The 21,487-nt window shown below is 45.1% G+C and overlaps 1 protein-coding gene across 1 annotated transcript in view; it reads right to left on the bottom strand.

The window, feature by feature from the left end:
* Nucleotides 1-277: 277 nt before the first annotated feature.
* The window catches only part of LOC106573013 (pleckstrin homology domain-containing family A member 5), a 51,092-nt gene continuing 29,882 nt past the window's right edge, over nt 278-21,487 (bottom strand). The window contains exons 6-11 of the mRNA XM_082963240.1: nt 13,044-13,416; nt 7,823-8,043; nt 1,345-1,617; nt 874-1,138; nt 554-637; nt 278-292 (exon numbers count right to left, since the gene is read on the bottom strand). Of these exons, the coding sequence (XP_082819366.1) occupies nt 278-292; nt 554-637; nt 874-1,138; nt 1,345-1,617; nt 7,823-8,043; nt 13,044-13,416 (1,231 nt within the window). The remainder of the gene's footprint in view (nt 293-553; nt 638-873; nt 1,139-1,344; nt 1,618-7,822; nt 8,044-13,043; nt 13,417-21,487) is intronic.

A 21,487-nucleotide genomic window follows, 5' to 3' on the forward strand; every position in this document is an offset into this window, starting at 1 on the left:
AACTGACCTAAGACAGGGAATTGTTACTAGGATTAAATGTCAGCAATTGTGAAAATGTGAGTTTAAATGTATTTGGATAAGGTGTATGTAAACATCTGACTTCAACTGTACATGGATTTGGTGCATTTTTGTTTTGCACTGTGTTTGATTTATGAGCTTAAACTTGGTAGGCAGGCTTTTGTTAATCATTAAAAAAAGTAGTCCCTTTGACTAATGAATACGCTATTTGCCTTCATCAAAACAATGTTTTGGTTGCATATTTCATTCTGGAACCTGCCTAGGAACACTGTAGCTGCACAGTTCGCAAAAAGCATAAAATAGATGAGACATCTATTATTCCAAAACTGCAGCTAGTGCTTGGAAAACATACTTTATTTCCTTACTTTAATCAACCAATCCATTTTAAATGTGTTCTAAGTGTTATAAGTAGACGATATATCACAGAAGTGAGCCTGACTGTATATCAAAGCCAAGGGCAGGGTACAGTAGGCCAGACCAGACAAGATGGAGGAGAGGGAGGGAAAGAAGGAGAGAGAGAGGGAAGTGAACTGACTGTTTTGCCTTGCAGAGATTGGGCAGTGATTGTCTGGACAGGGATCCCAGCTGGCATTGGCCTCCTGTCAGGCGGGTAGGCATACTGGAGAAGAGAGAGAGAGGCATGGTGGTATTCAATCAGGGGAATATTCAGCAAGCATACATCCCCATTGCGGGCCAGGGTTGTGTTCATTAGGCACCAAACGGATGAAAACAGACTGGACCATGGAGGAACTTCCTGCAATTGTTCAATAAGAATCGTTCATACTCATGTCATGTTGCAAAAATAATGAATACAGCCAGGTGTTAGAAGACCCAGGTCCATACTAGTCCTCTCACCTTATTGAGGTGGGATGTCCTGCTGTGTCTCCTGTCTATAGTGATATCCCCCTGGTATACAGGCAAGCCCACTTCTGACCTAGTGGAGCTGTGGTTGTAGGAGGAGCGGAGGGGCGAGTAGCCTCCGTACATGTACAAGGAGCCGTGGGAAGGCGAGGGGGGGATAGATTGGTGACTGTCACCCTGGTGTTCAGACAAGTTGATCATGGTCTTGGGGCTGGGCAGGGTCCCGTATGGCCCGGGCGTGGACGACGTTGGTCTGGGGCTAGGTGTGACATTATACTGCTTAGGGTACATTTCATTTCAATTCCGTCAATTCAGGAAGTCAATGGAAATTCCAATTCAAACCGCTACAATTTGACTGGTGCACTCATGGGTACACTCAATATGGCTGACGGTCCAGCATACAGAACATTAACTTGAATGGGAATTCTAATTCTAGAAATTATATTTCTAAAGTCTCATGCCCACCTGGGAGTGTAGCCCACTCTCTGCTGCCACTCGTACAGCTGCCACATGGTGTCGTCCCTCATGGAGCGCCTCTTGTCTGCAGGCGAGATCCCCAGGCCCAGCCCCATGCCTAGGGCCTGGTCGTATATGGTAGGGGACATGCTGCAGATACTGTCCGGCCGCACCATGCTGTTCCTGGGTAAGGTACGGTAGCCAGGGTCCCCGCAGTGGGGCATGACTGGAGGTGCCCGGTGGCTGGGCATGTTCCTAGGCAGGGTCTGGTACGACATGATACTGAGAAGAGAGAAGAGAAAGAGGAGGATCAGAGCTGTGATCAAGACAAATCTGACCACAACTCCATTTTGTTGCTCCCAGCCTATAGACAGAAACAAAAACAGGAAACGCCCATGCTCAGGTCTGTTTTCATATTTTTTTTTTTACCTTTATTTAACAAGGCAAGTCAGTTAAGAACAAATTCTTATTTTCAATGACTGCCTAGGAACAGTGGGGCAGAACGACAGATTTTTACCTTGTCAGCTCAGGGATTCAATCTTGCAACCTTTCGGCTACTAGTCCAATGCTCTAACCACTAGACTACCTGCCGCCCCAATGCTGGTCTGACCAATCGAATTCTACGCTTCAAGATTGCTTCGATCACGTGGACTGGGATATGTTCCAGATAGCCTCAGACAACAACATTGATGTATACGCTGACTCGTTCAGCGAGTTTATTAGCAAGTGCATCAGTGATGTTGTACCCACAGTGACTATTAAAACCTTCCCTAACCAGAAACCATGGATTGATGGCAGCATTCGCGCAAAACTGAAAGCCCGAACCATTACTTTTAATCATGGCAAAGCGACCGGAAACATGACCGAATACAAACAGTGTCGCTATTCCCTCTGCAAGGCAATCAAACAAGCTAAGCGTCAATATAGAGACAAAGTAGAGTCGCAATTCAACGGCTCAAACACGAGACGTATGTGGCAGGGTCTACAGTCAATCACGGATTACAAAAAGAAAACCAGCCCCGTCGCGGACACCGATGTTTTGCTGCCAGACAAATTAATCAACTTCTTTGCTAGCTTTGAGGACAATACAGTGCCACTGACACGGCCCGCACCAAAACCTGTGGGCTCTCCTTCACAGTGGCCAACGTGAGTAAAACATTTAAACGTGTTAAACCTCGCAAGCCTCCCGGCCCAGACGGCATCCCTAGCCGTGTCCTCAGAGCATGCACAGACCAGCTGGCTGGTGTGTTTACAGACATATTCAATCAATCCCTATCCCAGTTTGCTGTGCCCAAATGCTTCAAGAGGGCCACCATTGTTTCTGTTCCCAAGAAAGCTAAAGTAACTGAGCTAAATGACTCTCGCCCCATAGCACTCACATCTGTCATCATGAAGTGCTATGAGAGACCAGTCAAGGATCATATCACCTCCACCCTACCTGATACCCTAGACCCACTCCAATTTCCTTACCGCCCCAATAGGTCCACAGATGACGCAATCGCAATCACCATGCACACTGCCCTAACCCATCTGGACAAGAGGACTACCTATGTAAGAATGCTGTTCATCGACTACAGCTCAGCATTTAACACCATAATACCCTCCAAACTTGTCATTAAGCTCGAGACCCTGGGTCTCGACCCCGGCCTGTGCAACTGGGTCCTGGAATTTGTGACGGACCACCCCCAGCTGGTGAAGAGGCTGAAGAAATTTGGCTTGTAACCGAAAACACTCAAAAACTTTTACAGATGCACAATCGAGAGCATCCTGTCGGGCTGTGTCACCGCTTGGGATGGCAACTGCTCCGCCCTCAACCACAAGGCTCTCCAGAGGGTAGTGCGGTCTGCACCACGCTTCACCGGGGGCAACTTACCTGCCGTCCAGGACACCTACATCACCCGATGTCACAGGAAGGCCAAAAAGATAATCAGGGACAACAACCACCTGAGCCACTGCCCGTTTACCCCACTATCATCCAGATGGCGAGGTCAGTACAGGTGCATTAAAGCTGGGACCGAGAAACTGAAAAACAGCTTCTATCTCAAGGCCATCAGACTGTTAAACAGCCATCACTAACATTGAGTGGCTGCTGCCAACACAGACTCAAATCTCTTGCCACTTTAATAATTAATAACTGGATGTAATAAATGTATCACTAGTCACTTTAAACAATGCCACTTTATATAACGTTTACATACCCTACATTACTCAACTCATATGTATACACTGTACTATATACCATCTACTGCATCTTGCCAATACCGCACGGCCATCGCTCATCCATATATTTTGTTGGATTCGACATTTTGAACATTGAGATATTAAAGACATGATAGAGCAGACGCATAGTATATTAAGGAGTGAAAGAGACTGGGTCTCTGTAGAAAGACAGATAGCTGTGGAATGTGTTGGGTGACAAGAGGAGAGCAATGTGTTGATACAGAGGAGACAAATGGACATCTGTGGATTAGATGAAGGAGGGGTTGAGGTCAGGAAGTGAGGACAGATTCTCTTAAGAGTGTAATAAAGGTTTGGTATCCTGTTACCCTCTTTATTATCTTCCTGTAGAGCCGTAATATGTAAGGATTGGAGAGAAGGAGGAGTGTCTTAAATGGGACATAAATATCTGGATGGGACAAATGTTGGGTTGTCAGAATACAGCTGTACAGAACTTTGGGAAGAATTAAACTTGGTTAAAGCTTTTCTAGCGTCCGTGGGTTATTTACTCTGAAAAATAAGAACCTAACAATTTATATGTACATATTCGTATTCATCCATTCACACTTGTGTGTATAAGGTAGCTGTGAAATTGTTAGTGCAGTAATATCTAATAAGTCATCTGTCGGAACTAGAAGCACAAGCATTTCACTACACTCACATTAACATCTGCTAACTATGTGTAGGTGACCAATAACATTTGATTGGATTTGATTTGACAACATATTACATCAGTATATAGAGAATTTTGATTTGGGCTGTAAGTCAATTTCAGTGATATACAGTGCATTCAGAGTTTTTAAACAGTTTGTTATGTTACAGCCTTATTCTAAAATTGATAAAAAAAAGATATATCCTTATCAGTCTACGCACAATACCCTCTAATGACAAAGAGAAAAAAGGTTTTTAGATATTTTTACAAATGCATTTAAAATTAAAATTCGCACTCTTTGCTATGATACCCGAAATTGAGCTTGGGTGCATCCTGTTTCCACTGGTCATCCTTGAGATATTTCTACAACTTGATTGGAGTCCATCTGTGGTAAATTCAATTGATTGGACATTATTTTGAAAGGCACACACCTGTTTACATAAGGTCCCACAGTTGACAATACATGTCAGAGCAAAAACCAATTCATGAGGTCAAAGGAATTGTCTGTAGAGAGAGGATTGTGCCGAAGCACTGACCTGGGGAAGTGTACCAAAACATTTCTGCAGCTTTGAAGGTCCCCAAGAACACAGTGTCCTCCATCATTCTTAAATCGAAGAAGTTTGGAACCAACAAGACTCTTCGTAGAGCTGCCCGCCCGTCCAAACTGATCAATCGGGGTAGAAGAGCCCTGGTCAGGGAGGTGACCAAGAACCCGATGGTCTCTCTGATAGAGCTCCAGAGTTCCTCTGTGGGGAACCTTCCAGAAGGACAACCATCTCTGCAGCACTCCACCAATCAGGCCTTTATGGTAGAGTGGCCAGACGGAAGCCACTCATCAGTAAAAGGCATATGACAGCCCGCTTGGATTTTGGCAAAAGGCACGTAAAGAACTCAGGCCATGAGAAACAAGATCCTCTGGTTTGATGAACCAAGATTGAACTCTTTGGACTGAGCCAAGACAACACAGGAGTGGCTTCGGGACTAGTCTCTGAACGTCCTTGAGTGGCCCAGCCAGAGCCCAGACTTGAACCCGATCGAACATCTCTGGAGAGACCTGAAAATAGCTGTGCATCAACGCTCCCCATCCAACCTGACAGAGCTTGAGAGGATCTGCAGAGAATAATTGGAGAAACTCGCCAAATACAGATGTGCCAAGCTTGTAGCGTCATACCCAAAAGGTGCTTCAAGAAAGTGCTGAGTACAGGGTCTGAATACTTATGTTCATGTGATTTCAGTTTTTTATTTTTAATACATTTGCAAACATTTCTAAAAATCATGTCATTATGTGGTATTGTACATAGATTAAATGAGGGAAAAAACAATGTTATACATTTTAGAAGGAGGCTGTAAACTAACAAAATGTGGAAAAAGTCAATGTGTCTGAATACTTTCCGAATGCGCTGTATAAAGAGGATGAAGAAAACACATCCCTGGAGGAAAAATACACTCAATGAAGAGTTAAAGACTTCCTCTCCTTAACAAACCCTGTATCTATGAAACTTTATATACGAGCTAACAGCAAGCAGCTTTAATTGTAAAACTTCTCACCACTATCCTGAGGGTGTGAATCTAACAGAGTAACAGACTGCCAACATCACAGTCAGAGATGCATCTAACGGCAGTGATGCTCTGTTCCTGGAGCGAGTGCATACACACACTGTTAATGACACATTTTCCTAGCTGAAATCCAGATGACATTTTTTGTCCAACCTTGTGGTGAGTTCATCTGTGCTATGAACCATTAGCCACTGTTCATTTGAATAATTTGTCAGCTGCCATAACCCATGTGTGTGTGTGTGTAACAGATATGATATACACACCATGGTGTTTGAGAAGTGTGAAGTGTGTGAGAATACGTGCGCACACACCGGCATGCTTGAAAGGAAAGAGAAGAAACACCCTTTAGCCAAATACCAACCAAAAATATTTGCACAGGTCAGAGACAGTGCAGATAGAGACTGAGAGATAGCCAGAGACAGAAAAAAATGATAGCCAGAGAGCAGCCTATTACCCTCACTTACAGATGCTGGATAACGCAACTAGAGACTGGAGACTGCTACTGAACTCAGTGGAAATTAAGCATCATGTGTGACTGCTGCAGTGGAGCGGGGTGGGGTGAGGCATGGAGACCATTTATGCCCAGTAATGGTAAACAGAGTACGCACGCGCACACACACACAAACACACACTGCTGGAGAAGTAGGAGTTCAGATGGAGCAAACATTTAAGTGGCTGCTGTCTGGATGGAGAAATCAGGCCATAGCCAAAATTAAGATGAGGAGATGCTCTGAAGGATCTGGCAGGATGGGTCAGCTGAGCATTCTTCCCCCAATTAAGCGGGCAAGCCCTGGGTTGTGTTCAGTAAGGCACAGTAGCAAAACATTTTGAATCTGAAAATGAAAAAAAAAATGCTTTTCTTATTAGACCAGAGTCCAGATAATTCCTCCCTGTTTCAGTCCATTTTATTCCGTTTGGTGCCTAATGAACACCAACTTGCCCAGATGAGCAGTCGGTTAGTCAGTCCATCTCTCGTCCTCTGCCCACTGTACTGTCATTGTTTACCTCTGCAGCTCTGTGGTTTACTGCATTACCATGAATGATTTATGAGTTCCTATCTGTTCTCTTTGGCTCAAGGTACAGATTTAGCACAATACTGAAATCCAAACACCCAGCAATGATCTCATATTGCAGAATGACTATTCTCACTTTAATACACAATTTAAACTGTAGAGTTTGCAAATGCTGCTGCCTGCTTGGTTTCGGGGAGATGTCATAGTTCATGCCAAATATGTGTGGCTTAAAATAATGGATGTCTACTGAAAGTAGATATAACAATTGTCATTCTTATTTTTAAAAATTAGGTGCTTTAAACTGTAGTGTTTTGTAAAAATAAAAAGCTTATTCAGACTGAACTGTGCTAAAGGCGCTGGTAAGGTTGCTAGCTAATGATGAGCGAAAGAAACAGGATCCCTGCTGACTGGCTACACACACACACACAAGATGCTGGTGCTGGGCTGCTGCATGATTCAGAATTTCTAACAGGACTAAGACAAGTTCACCCCTATCTTTCCTCTAATGTCAGATGATACAGGCTATAAGAAGAATACTGTATTGATCCATTTTTCTTACAGTCCACAAAGAACAATACACAATTGACTGTCCTACAATAACCTCTACTGCACTGAAGACAGGAGCAGACTCTCATACATTTGGCATCAATGGTAGGTCTACCATATGTCTTCTGGTCTGGTCAGTGTGACTGGAATCAAAAAGTAGGAACCTACAGAGGGCTTTACATTTCTAAAAGGGTTTGGATCAGAGAGAGGACGCTGTCACACTATTTTGTGGGTCTGAAAAAGTATTAGAGAGGTCAGTGAACAATGTGTAAAAAATAAAGCAAAACAAGTCATGCACACTACTTGTAGTGATCACAAATATTGAAAGAAATTAATAAAAATGCACCGGAACTGAAGGAACTGAGGCAGTTCATGCAGTCTTTACTGTATAGGCTTCTGAATTGACTTTCTATTCTGGAATTATTTGTTCAGTCCAGGAATACATACACATTTCAAGTTCTCTGAGATAACATCGTGGGACACCAAGAAAATACCCACCCACCTTCTAGCGTCGTCGTCCTGGTTGCGTACTCTCTGTGTGCGGACCCACTGTTCCAGCTGCTGCATGGAGCTGGTCTTGGTCAGGGCCCTGGGCTCAGGCTCTTGCTGGGGGTACTGGGGGGTAGGAGTGGTAGGGGTCATGCTACCCAGGATGGAGGGGGTCTGGTGGGGCTCGGGGTGGGCCATCATCTCCCCTGGGCTCTGGTCCCCAGACCCATTCACCTAGAGTTCGAAGTTCAAAGATTATTCTCACATTGTAGAAATACCACAAGCTCTCCTTGAAATGGTTGACATTTACAATAAATAACTACAGCTGCAATTTACAATGAACAATGCTTCAACTAATAAAAATTACATAAAATAGAGTATACCAATAAAGGAAACAACAGCAATAGAATTTATATCATTAAGGGGGCCTTCACACCAAATAGTTTTGGAGCAGTTTTACCAAACTCTGGTGCATTTACCCCCTTAGTTCGGTATGTTTGGACTGGTTGAACACACTATCCACACTCAGAAGAGCACCAAAAGTCGCACTGTGGTTCACTCAAAATTAGTGGTCTCCGTCATTCTCCATTTCTACCATGGTAAGGTTCGTTGCAGGTGTGAACGCAGTCGGGACCAAACACAGGAAAAGAACAAGAGGCTTGCAGTAATATTGATTGTTTGTCTGTAAGCATTTGATTACACATTATCACAACTTGATATCTTTGAAACATTTTGTGAGTAGCAGTGCCTTTATGAGTGCATAATTAGGGGTGGCCGGGGCTATACAGGGGACATAGGCTACTGAATATAGCCTAGGCCCTGCACGTCGCAGTTAGAACGCCTATTACACTGTTTTCCTCCAGAATGTTGTTGGAAGACCAAAGAGAATGTGAAACCAACTGGACCAAATGAAAAAAATACAATGTAACAAATAATCTAACTCTGATTTGATCTATAGCGCAGAACTACACCACAAAAACCAAAAGTATGTGTACACCTGCTCGTCGAACATCTCGTTCCAAAATTATGGGCATTAAAACCTGTTAGGGCTAGGGGGCAGCATTTGCACGTCTGGATAAAAAAAATGTACCCGATTTAATCTGGTTACTAATCCTACCCAGTAACTAGAATATGCATATACTTATTATATATGGATAGAAAACACTCTAAAGTTTCTAAAACTGTTTGAATGGTGTCTGTGAGTATAACAGAACTCATTTGGCAGGCAAAACCCTGAGACATTTTCTGACAGGAAGTGGATACCTGATGTGTTGTATTACCTTTAAACCTATCCCATTGAAAAACACAGGGGCTGAGGAATATTTTGGCACTTCCTATTGCTTCCACTAGATGTCACCAGCCTTTACAAAGTGTTTTGAGTCTTCTGGAGGGAGATCTGACCGAACAAGAGCCATGGAACGATGATGTCCCATTAGACACCTGGCGCGCGAGTTCATGTTGGGTACCCTCGTTCCAATACGTTATAAAAGAGTATGCATTCGTCCACCTTGAATATTATTCATGTTCTGGTTAAAAAAGGCCCTAATGATTTATGCTATACAACGTTTGACATGTTTGAACGAACGTAAATATATTTTTTCCCCTCATTCATGACGAGAAGTCCGGCTGGCTTAGATCATGTGCTAACAAGACGGAGATTTTTGGACATAAATGATGAGCTTTTTTGAACAAAACTACATTCGTTATGGACCTGTGATACCTGGAAGTGACATCTGATGAAGAGAATCAAAGGTAATGAATTATTTACATAGTATTTTCGATTTTAGATCTCCCCAACATGACGTCTAGTCTGTATCGCAACGCGTATTTTTCTGGGCGCAGTGCTCAGATTATTGCAAAGTGTGATTTCCCAGTAAGGTTATTTTTAAATCTGGCAAGTTGATTGCGTTCAAGAGATGTAAATCTATAATTCTTTAAATGACAATATAATATTTTACCAATGTTTTCTAATTTTAATTATTTAATTTGTGACGCTGACTTGACTGCCGGTTATTGGAGGGAAACGATTTCCTCAACATCAATGCCATAGTAAAACGCTGTTTTTGGATATAAATATGAACTTGATAGAACTAAAAATGCATGCATTGTCTAACATAATGTCCTAGGAGTGTCATCTGATGGAGATTGTAAAAGGTTAGTGCATCATTTTAGCTGGTTTTATGGTTTTGGTTACCCTGTCTTCGAATTGACAAAACATTACACACAACTCTTGTAAATGTACTGTCCTAACATACTCTAAATTTATGCTTTCGCCGTAAAACCTTTTTGAAATCGTAAAACGTGATTAGATTAAGGAGATGTTTATCTTTCAAAGGGTGTAAAATAGTTGTATGTTTGAAAAATTTGAATTTTGACATTTATTTGGATTCAAATTTGCCGCTCTTGAAATGCACCTGCTGTTGATGGAGTGCACCACGGGTGGCACGCTAGCGTCCCACCTAGCCCATAGTTAATATGGTGTTGGTTCCCCCTTTGCTGCTATAACACCCTCCACTCTTCTGTGAAGGCTTTCCACTAGATGTTGGAACATTGCTGTGGGGACTTGCTTCCATTCAGCCACAAGAGCATTAGTGAGGTCGGGCACTGATGTTGGACGATTAGGCCTGGCTCGCAGTCGGCGTTCCATTTCATCCCAAAGGTGTTTGATACGGTTGAGATAAGGGCGTGGTGCAGGCCAGTCAAGTTTTTCCACACCGATCTTGACAAACCATTTCTGTATGGACCTTGCTTTGTGCACTGGTCATAGTCATGCTGAAACAGGAGAGGGCCTTTCCCAAACTGTTGCCACAAAGTTGGAACCACAGAATCATTTCAAATGTCATTATATGCTGTAGCGTTAAGTTTTCCAGTCACTGGAACTAAGGGGCCATTAAAAACAGCCCCAGACCATTATTCATCCTACACCAAACTTTACAGTTGGCACTATGCATTGGGGCAGGTATCGTCTCCTGGCATCCGCCAAACCCAGATTCGGCAGTCAGACTGCCAGATGGTGAAGTGTGACTTATCACTCCAGAGAACGCGTTTCCACTGCTCCAGAGTCCAATGGCGTCAAGCTTTACACCACTCCAGCCGACGCATGGCATTGCGCATGGTGAACTTAGGCTTGTGTGCAGCTGCTCGGCCATGGAAACCCATTTAATAACTTCTTTGGGATCGGTGTCCCGTCCATGGGACAGTTGAGCTAAAGTAGGCTAATGCGATTAGCATGAGGTTGTAAGTAACAACTAAACTTTCCAGGACATAGAGATATCTGATATCAGCAGAAAGCTTGAATTATTTTCACTCTAACTGCACTGTCCAATTTACAGTAGCTATTAGTGAAAGAACACTATGCTACTGTTTGAGGAGAGTGGACATTTTTGAACATGAAAAGTTATTAACAAACAAATTAGGCACATTTGGGCAGTCTTGATACAACATTTTGTGCAGAAATGCAATGGTTCATTGCATCAGTGTAAAACGTTGCACATACACCGCTGCCATCTAGTGGCCAAAATCTACATTGCACCTGGGCTGGAATAATACATGTAGGCCTTTCTCTTGCATATCAAAGATGGTACAAAAAACTAAAAAAAATTATGGTTGGTTTTTTCTTTGTATTATTTACTTTTGTAAATACAGTACCAGTCAAAAGTTTGGACACACCTACTCATTCAAGGGTTTTTCTTTATTTTTACAATTTTCTACATTGTAGAATAATAGTGAAGACATCAAAACTATGAAATAACACATATGGAATCATGTAGAAACCAAAACAGTCTTGAAGGAGTTCCCACATATGCTGAGCACTTGTTGGCTGCTTTTCCTTCACTCTGCGGTCAAACTTATCCCAAACCATCTCAACTGGGTTGAGGTCGGGTGATTGTGGAGGCCAGGTCATCTGATGCAGCACTCCGTCACTTTCCTTCTTGGCCAAATTACCCTTACAAAGCCTGGAGGTGTGTTTTGGGTAATTTTCCTGTAGAAACAAATGATAGTCCCACTAAGGGCAAACCAGATGGTATGGCGTATCGCTGCAGAATGCTGTGGTAGCCATGCTGGTTAAGTGTGCCTTGAATTCTAAATAAATCACAGACAGTGTCACCAGCAAAGCATCCCCACACCATCACACCTCTTCCTCCATGCTTCATGGTGGGAATCACACATGCAGAAATCATCCATTTACGTACTCTGCGTCTCACAAAGACATGGCAGTTGGAACCAAAAATCTCAAATTTGGACTCATCAGACCAAAGGGCAGATTTCCACCAGTCTAATATCCATTGCTTGGCCCAAGCAAGTCTTTTCTTATTTTTGGTGTCCTTTAGTAGTGGTTTCTTTGCAGCAATTCGACCATGAAGGCCTGATTCCCACAGTCTCCTCTGAACAGTTGATATTGAGATGTTTCTATTACTTGAATTCTGTGAAGTGCAATCTGAGGTGCAGTTAATTGACGATTTTTGAGGCTGGTAACTCTAATGAACTTATCCTCTGCAGCAGATGTAACTCTTGGTCTTCTGTTAATGTGGCAGTCATCCTAGCGCTTGATGGTTTTTCCGACTGCTCTTGAAGAAACGTTCAAAGTTCTTGAAATGTTTCGGATTGACTGGTTACTACATAATTCCATGTGCTATTCATAGTTTTGATGTCACTGTTATTCTACAATGTAGAAAATAGTAAAAATAAAGAAAAACCCTTGAATGAGTAGGTGTGACCAAACTTTTGACTGGTACTGTATAGTGTATGTGTTGAAAATGCTATCAGGGACAGTCTTGATCATCAGGGACAGTCTTGATCAGTATCATAGAATAAATATCAGGGTCAGTCACAGCTTAAGTGTTCATTTAACAGTGTTGTTAGGTAGGTATGGCTGACTTCAAGCTAGCGCTCTATTCTTATCAGTGGTGTAAGTAAAAAGACTCACTAAACACAAATGCATCATTTCTAAATTATGTCTGACTGTTGGAGTGTGCCCCTGGCTATCCGTAAAAAAAAGAAAAAGAAAATTGTGCCGTCTGGTTTGCTTTAATATAATGAATTTTAAATTATTCATACTTTTACTTTTAATACTTAAGTACATTTTAAACCAAATACTTTTAGACTTTTACTCAAGTACTAATTTACTGTGACTCACTTTTACTTGAGTAATTTTCTATTAAGGTATCTTTACTTTTACTCAAGTACTTTTTCCACCACTGGTTCTTATGTCCATTTGTATATCTTGTGTTCACCTGTGGGGATCTGTAGAGCCCGTCTGGTGTGTCTGCCTGTCGTGGGGATCCATCTCTGATGTTAGCAGCAACAGCTGCTGCCTGGTCCGACTGTAGTTTGATGCTGTTGATCTTAGTAAGCGGACGGTCTCTCTCTGCCCCTTCTTTCTGGAAACCGTAGCGCTCCGCATCACACTGCTTCCTGTTCCCCTTCTCCTTGGTGGAGGTTACTGTGGTTACGGCAGCAACAGTGTAAAGTACCCGTACCCGCTCAGCCTCAGCTTGGTTCCGCTCGTTGTTCTGGATCACTGGTCGGGTTAGGACTGGTCGGTGGTTCTGGGTAATGTGGTTACTGATGTCCTGTGGACGGCACTGTTCAACTTTTAGTAACCTGCTGGAGAGATGGAAAGAGGGAGAGAGGATGGGAGGAGGAGGATGGGATAGGATGGGAGGAGGAGGAAGGGGGAGGAGTAAGAGGAAGAGGAGGGGAGGAGGAGGAAGATGAGGAGAGAGGGGTATGGAGAGAGGGAGGAATGAGAGAGAATAACAGGAGAGCAAAGTCAACGATCCAAGATACAAGATACAATCAAGATACCGTTGAACAGGATAGAGAGAGAGAGAGAAGGGAGCAACACCCCACATAGAGACCAATAACTAAATCAGCCAAGCAAAGCCTTACATAAAGCACTGGGGAAACTCTGGAAACCGATGTCAGCGTTTCCACAGATGCAATGATTGGGTCCTTTATCCAGTCAGAATATACCATAATTGAACCTTCCTCTCTGACACTCAGCCATACTTTATAATATGTGGGCAACAGCTCTGAGACAGACTTGGGTTCAAATAATATTTTTTATGTTTTCAAATACTGGTACTTTATCTGGAATTGATTGAGCTTGCCTGGCACAATGGAACCAATAGAATAGTCACAGAAGTGCAAATTCCGCCCAACTGGCATTACAGACAGACTAAAGCAAACACTCAAAGGATAGTAATACTCAATAAATAGTATTTGAACCCGGGATCCATCTCTGACACACCAATAAACTATTGGCTCTGACTCCAGTCCAGACTGACAGGCCCGGAAGGTGCTGCCGCTCATTCAGACCTGCTGGCAACCACTCCCTGACCTCTCTGGGGTCACACACTCATGCAGTACCATATGAGTTCCACAGATACACATGCAGGTGCGCACACATATCTGTTAAACAGGTTGGTGCCTTGGCTCTCTCAAGGTAATGGATACCATTGGTCCTTTGCCTTGTATGAGCTGAAGGTCACATCAACAAAGGCAATCCACTGGAAGACACAGCGTGGGAATCAGTGTTAAGAGAGAGAGAGATAGAGAGTGCGATAGAGACACAGAGAAAAAGAGATAAGAGAGAAAAAAAAGTAAGAGAGACCAATCTGTTTGACAGCCGTCCCAGTTTCCAAACTCAGGCCGTTGGCGTTTAATGGCAGTAGCCAGCAACATAATGTGTTTCCCTGCCCTCTGCCTGTCTGTGTTGCTTTCAGGACTATGGAAGTCGCATAGGGCCCTATGAAAACCTTGTCTGCATGACCTCATCAGGCATGTTTCTGCTGCATTACACACCACTGACTGGCTGATCAGGAGTATATTTAGCTGGAAGAAAGGCTGCGAGGTAGTTTTATTTTTGTATTTAAGGTTGTTTACTTCTGGGTGGTTTTATGGATGTATGAAAGGTTTTATGCTAAAACAACTAGAGTAGAGGTACAATGGGTACAACTAAAGTAAAGGTTATTATGCATTCCAAGATAAAGCAACATATTGGGACGTTTTGGTTGAATTACAAGAGCCAGATTTTAAGACTGTATCACCGGGTTTTAAGAGTAAGACAAGGTAAGGAAAAGGGCAAAAGCAGTAGAGGAGATGGGATGAGACAAATAAATAGACTAAAGTGCCATTTGCCTACAGGGAGAAGGTTAGGGCCCTGGCAGAGTGGTGCCCGGAAAATAACATCTCCCTCAACGTCAACAAGACGAAGGAGCTGATCGTGGACTTCAGGAAACAGCAGAGGAAGCACGTCCCCATCCACATCGACAGGCCCGCAGTGAAGAGGGTGAAAAGATTCAAGTTCCTAGGCGTGCACATCACTGACAACCTAAAATAGTCCATCCACAAAGCAAAACAGCGCCTCTTCAAACCTCAGGAGGCTGAAGAAATTTGTTTTGGCCCGTAAGACCCTCAGAAATTTCTACAGATGAACCATTAAGAGCATCCTTTTGAGCTGTATCACCACTTAGTACGGCAGCTGCACCATCCACAATCGCAGGGCTCTCCAGAGCCCAACGCATTAACATGGGCACACTGTCTGCCCTCCAGGACATTGACAGCACCTGGTGTCACAGGAAGGACCTCAGCCACCTGAGCCATGGCCTGTTCACCTCAGTACCTAGAAGGTGGAGACAGTACAGCTGCATCAAAGCTGGGGCTGAGAGACTGAAAAACAGCTTCTGTATCCAGACCATCAGATTGTAAAATAGTCACCACTAGCCAGCCCAGTATCCTGCCCTGAACTTTACTCACTGTTACTAGCCGGCTTCCACCTGGTACTCAACCTTGCACTTTATAGACTGCTGCCCTGTGTAAACTGAAGAAAAATATAAACGCAACATGCAACAATGTTGAAGTATTGTTGGCGCAGGAGAGGAAGGCAGACGTTTGTGTTTTTTTGTTTGTTTATTTGCGTTGTAAAAACGTATTTTTTAACTTATTTTGAACATAATGTTGCCCCTACTGTCTCTTATGACCGAAAAGAACATAGACATCAGGACTGCGATTACTCACCACGGACTAGCAGAATCCTTTTTTTCCTTACACGAATCTGACGAGCCCGACACGAAGGTTATACAGCTTCCTCGGGAACAGGCCCCGATCCCTGTGATCTGCATGAAGAGGCGGAGGAGAAAGAGGGGCCGAAGAGTGGGCTGCCTTCTAAGAATTCATAGGCGATCGAATAAACCCCCACTTCCCTCCATTCTGCAAGCAAACGTGCAATCCTTGGAGAATAAAATCGACGATTTACACGGAAGATTAAACTACCAACGGGACATTAAAAACTGTAAAATCTTATGCTTCACAGAGTCGTGGCTGAACGACGACAATATCAACATACAGCTGATGACACAACAGTGGTAGGCCTGACACAACAGTGGTAGGCCTGATCACAGACAACGATAAGACAGCCTACAGGGAGCAGGTCAGAGACCTGGCCATGTGCTGCTTGGACAACAACCTCTCCCTCAGCGTGATCAAGATAAAGGAGATAAAGGAGATGATTGTGGACTACAGGAAAAAGAGGTTGAGAGCTTCAAGTTCCTTGGTATTCACATCACCAACAAACTAACATGGTCCAAGCAGACCAAGACAGTCGTGAAGAGGGCATGACAAAACCTATTCCCCCTCAGGAGACTGAAAAGATTTAGCATGGGTCCTCAGATCCTCAAAAGGTTCTACAGATGCACCATCTAGAGCATCCTGACTGGTTGCATCACTGCCTGGTATGGCAACTGCTCGGCCTCCAACCGCAAGGCAATACCGAGGTTAGTGCGAACGGCCCAGTACATTACTGGGGCCAAGCTTCTTGCCATCCAGGACCTCTATACCAGGCGGTGTCAGAGGAAGGGCCTAAAAATTGTCAAAGACTTCAGCCATCCTTGTCATAGACTGTTCTCTCTGCTACCGCACGGCAAGCGGTACCGGAGCGCCAAGTCTAGGTCCAAGACGCTTCTAAACAGCTTCTATCCCCAAGCCATGAGACTCCTGAACATCTAGTCAAATGGATAACCAGACTATTTGCATTGCCCCTCCCCCCCCTTTACACCACTGCTACTCTCTGTTGTCATCTATGCATAGTCACTTTAATAACTCTACCTACATGTACATACTACCTCAACTAACCGGTGCCCCCGCACACTGACTCTATCGGTACCCTCCTGAATATTGCCTCAATATTGCTATTTTACTTCTGCTCTTTAATTACTTGTTATCTTTTATTCTTATCCATATTTTTTTTTTAAACTGCATTGTTGGTTAGGGGCTCATAAGTAAGCATTTCACTGTAAGGTCTACACCTGTTGTATTTGGCATGTGACTAATACAATTTCATATAAGGAAATCAGTCAATTTAAATAAATTCATTAGGCTCTAATCTATGGATTTCACATGAGCGGGTATACTGATATGTATCTGATGGTCAGAGAAAACACCAAAACACCATCAGAAAACACCATTTGCCTCATGCAGCACGACACATCTCCTTTGCAAAGACTTCTTCAGGCTGTTGATCGTCACCTGTGGAACATTGTCCCTCTTCAATGGCTGTGCAAAGTTGCTGGATATTGGCAGGCATTGGAACATGCTGTCGTGTACGTCTATCCAGAGCATCCCAAACATGCTCAATTGCTGACATGTCTGGTGAGTATTCAGGCCATGGAAGAACAGGGACATTTTCAGCTTTCAGGAATTGTGTACAGATCCTTGCAACGGCTGTGCATTATCATGCTGAAACATGAGGTGATGGCGGCGGATGAACGGCACTGCAATGGTTCTCAGGATATCGTCACGGTATCTGTTCATTCAAATTGCCATCGATAAATTCAAATTGTGTTCATTGTCCGTAGCTTATGCCTGCCCATACCATAACCCAACTGCCACCATGGGGCAATCTGTTCACAACGTTGACATCAGCAAACTGCTTGCCACACGATGCCATACACGCTGTCTGCCCTCTGCCCGGTAGAGTTGAAACGACGATTCATCCGTAAAGAGCACACTTCTCCAGCGTACCAGTGGCCATCGAAGGTGAGCATTTGCCCACTGAAGTCGGCTGCGACGCCAAACTGCAGTCAGGTCAAGACCATGGTGAGAATGACGAGCACTCTTTACTGAGACGTTTTCTGAATATTTGTGTAGAAATTCTACAATTGTGCAAACCCACAGTTTCATCCGTTGTCTGGGTGGCTGGTCTCAGATGATCCTGCAGGTGAAGAAATCGAATGTGGAGGTGCTGTGCTGGCAGGGTTACACGTGGTCTGCAGTTGTGAGGCCGTTTGGACGTACTGACAAATTCTCTAAAACGACATTGGAGGCAGCTTATGGTAGAGAAATTAACATTCAATTTACTGGTACAGCTCTGATGGACATTCCTGCAGTCAGCATGCCAATTTCGCGCTTTCTCAAAACTTAAGGCATCTGTGGCAATGTGTTGTGACAAAACTGCTGTACACAAAAAAAATGTATTAATATACTGTCCTTAATATCTATACCCACCATCATACAGTATACATACAGTATCAGTCTAAAGGTAAGAAGAAAAAGTGACTTGCTTGGGCCAAGAAACACGAGCAATGGACTTTAGACCAGTGGAAATCGGTGCTTTGGTCTGATGAGTCCAAATTTGAGATTTTTGATACCAATCGCCATGTCTTTGTGAGACACAGAGTAGGTGAACGGATGATCTCTGCATGTGTGATTCCCACCATGAAGCATGAAAGAGGAGGTGTGATGGTGTGTGGTTGCTTTGCTGGTGACACTGTCAGTGATTTATTTAGAATTCAAAGTACACTTAACCAGCATGGCTACCACAGCATTCTGCAGCGATACGCCATCCCATCTGGTTTGTGCTTAGTGGGACTATCATTTGTTTTTCAACAGGCGAATGACCCAACACACCTTCAGGCTGTGTAAGGGCTATTTGACCAAGACGAAGAGAGATGGAGTGCTGCATCAGATGACCTGGCCTCCACAATCACCTGACCTCAACCCAATTGAGATGGTTTGGGATGAGTTCTACAGCAGAGTGAAGGAAAAGCAGCCAACAAGTGCTCAGCATATGTGGGAACTCCTTCAAGACTTTTGGAAAAGCATTCCTCATGAAACTGGATGAGAGAATGCCAAGAGTGTGCAAAGCTGTCATCAAGGCAATCGGGGTGGCTACTTTGAAGAATCTAACATGTAAAATATATTTTCATTTGTTTAACACTTTTTTGGTTACTACATGATGCCATATGTGTTATTTCTGTCACGTCCTGACCAGTATAAGGGGTTATTGGTTATTGTAGTTTGGTTAGGACGTGGCAGGGGGTATTTGTTTTATGTGGTTCAGGGTTTATGGGATATGTATTTATGTAAGAGGGGTGTTTGATTTATGTGTTCCGGGGTTTTTGGGTAATGTTCTTGTTTTATATTTCTATGTTTTTCTATGTTGTGTATTTCTTTGTTGGCCTGGTATGGCTCTCAATCAGGAACAGCTGTACATCGTTGTTGCTGATTGAGAGTCATACTTAAGTAGCCCTGTTTTCACCTGTCCCTTTGTAGGATGTTGTTGTTTGCATAGCTGTGTGTGTAGCCTGCAATCCTGTTCGATCGATCGTTGTTTTGTTTGTGTTCAATAAAAGTCACTATGAGCACTCAACCCACTGCGCCTTGGTCCACTACGTACGACGACCGTTACAGAACTTCCCACCACCAACGGACCAAGCAGCGGGCTGAGGAAGAGGAAGGATCCTGGGCCAGGGAGAGAAGGGAGTGGAGGACATTTTGGACATGGGAGGAGGTAATGGCAGGGGACAAGACCTGCCATGGAAACAGGTGGAGACACCGAGGGAGGAAAGGTGAAAGTGGAGCGAAGAGCGGGACCAACGTAGAATGCATGAGAGGCAGCCCCAGGAATTTTTTTGGGGGGGGCACATGGACAGATCGGTGGAGCCGAGGATGGAACCAGAGCCAGTCGGGGTAAAAGTGGAGGTGAGCGAAGCAGAGACTGTAAAGGAGTTGATGGGAAAATTGGAGGAGAAAACTATGAGAGAGCTACTGTGTTGGTGTTTTAGGCACGACATTCGCCCTACGGAGCGTGTCCTAAAATTAATGTCACCTGAGTCAGCTCTCCATACTTGTCCTGAGGTGCGTGCTAGCCGTCTGGTGAAGACAGTACCAGGCCCACGCACCAGGCCTCCAGTGCGTCAGCCCAGTCCAGCTTGTCCTACTCCTGCTCCTCGCACTAGCCCTGAGGTGCGTGTATCCAGTCTGGCATCTCCAGTACCAGTCTCACGCACCAGGCTTCCAGTGCGTCAGCCTAGTCCAACTCATCCTGTTCCTGCTCCCCGCACTAGCCTTGGGGTGGGTGTATCCAGTCTGGCATCTCCTAAGCCAGCACCACGCACCAGGCCTCCAGTGCGTCAGCCCAGTCCAACTCATCCTGTTCCTGCTCCTCGCACTAGCCCTGACGTGCGTGTTTCCAGTCTGGCACATCCAAAGCCAGCACCAGGCCTCCAGTGCGTCAGCCCAGTCCAACTCGTCCTGTTCCTGCTCCCCGCACTAGCCTTGGGGTGCGTGTATCCAGTCTGGCATCTCCAGTACCAGCCCCACGCACCAGGCCTCCAGTGCGTCAGCCCAGTCCAACTCGTCCTGTTCCTGCTCCTCGCACTAGCCCTGAGGTGCGTGTTTCCAGTCTGGCACATCCAAAGCCAGCACCACGCACCAGGCCTCCAGTGCATCAGCCCAGTCCAACTCGTCCTGTTCCTGCTCCCCGCACTAGCCTTGGGGTGCGTGTTTCCAGTCTGGCATCTCCAGTACCAACCCCACGCACCAGGCCTCCAGTGTGTCAGCGCTGTCCAACTCGTCCTGTTCCTGCCCCTCGCACTAGCCTTGGGGTACGTGTCTCCAGTCTGGTACCTCCACTACCAGCCCCACGCATCAGGCTTTCAGTGCGCAGTCCCTGTCCAGAGCTTCCGACGACAGTACCCTATCCAGAGCTTCCGACGACAGTACCCCGTCCAGAGCTTCCGGCGACAGTACCCCATCCAGAGCGTCCGGCGACAGTGCCCCGTCTAGAGACGGCCCACAGTCCGGAACCGAGTGAGACGGCCTACAGTCCGGAGCTCCCAGAGTCGCCCTACAGTCCGGAGCTCCCAGAATCGTCCTTCTGCCTGAGGTCTACAGCGAAGTGCTTCAACCCGAGGTCTTCAGCAACGTGCCTCAGCCAGAGGTATTCAGCGGGGGTGGACAGGTTAGGTGGTGGACTAAGGCCAGAGCCTGAGCCACCTCCACAGTAGGAGGATTGGGGAGGGGGGGTGTAGCACAGTACCCCATCCAGAGCTTCCGACGACAGTACCCCGTCCAGAGCGTCCGGCGACAGTGCCCCGTCTAGAGACGGCCCACAGTCCGGAACCGAGTGAGACGGCCTACAGTCTAGAGCTCCCAGAGTCGCCCTACAGTCCGGAGCTCCCAGAATCGTCCTTCTGCCTGAGGTCTACAGCGAAGTGCTTCAACCCGAGGTCTTCAGCAACGTGCCTCAGCCAGAGGTATTCAGCGGGGGTGGACAGGTCAGGTGGTGGACTAAGGCCAGAGCCTGAGCCACCTCCACAGTAGGAGGATTGGGGAGGGGGGGTGTAGCACGGGAACCGTCGGTGACGGCAGCTACCCTCCCTTTAGTTTGGGGGGT

The sequence above is a fragment of the Salmo salar genome, chromosome 16, assembly GCF_965601325.2.
Source record: "Salmo salar chromosome 16, fSalSal1, whole genome shotgun sequence".
NCBI lineage: Eukaryota > Metazoa > Chordata > Actinopteri > Salmoniformes > Salmonidae > Salmo > Salmo salar.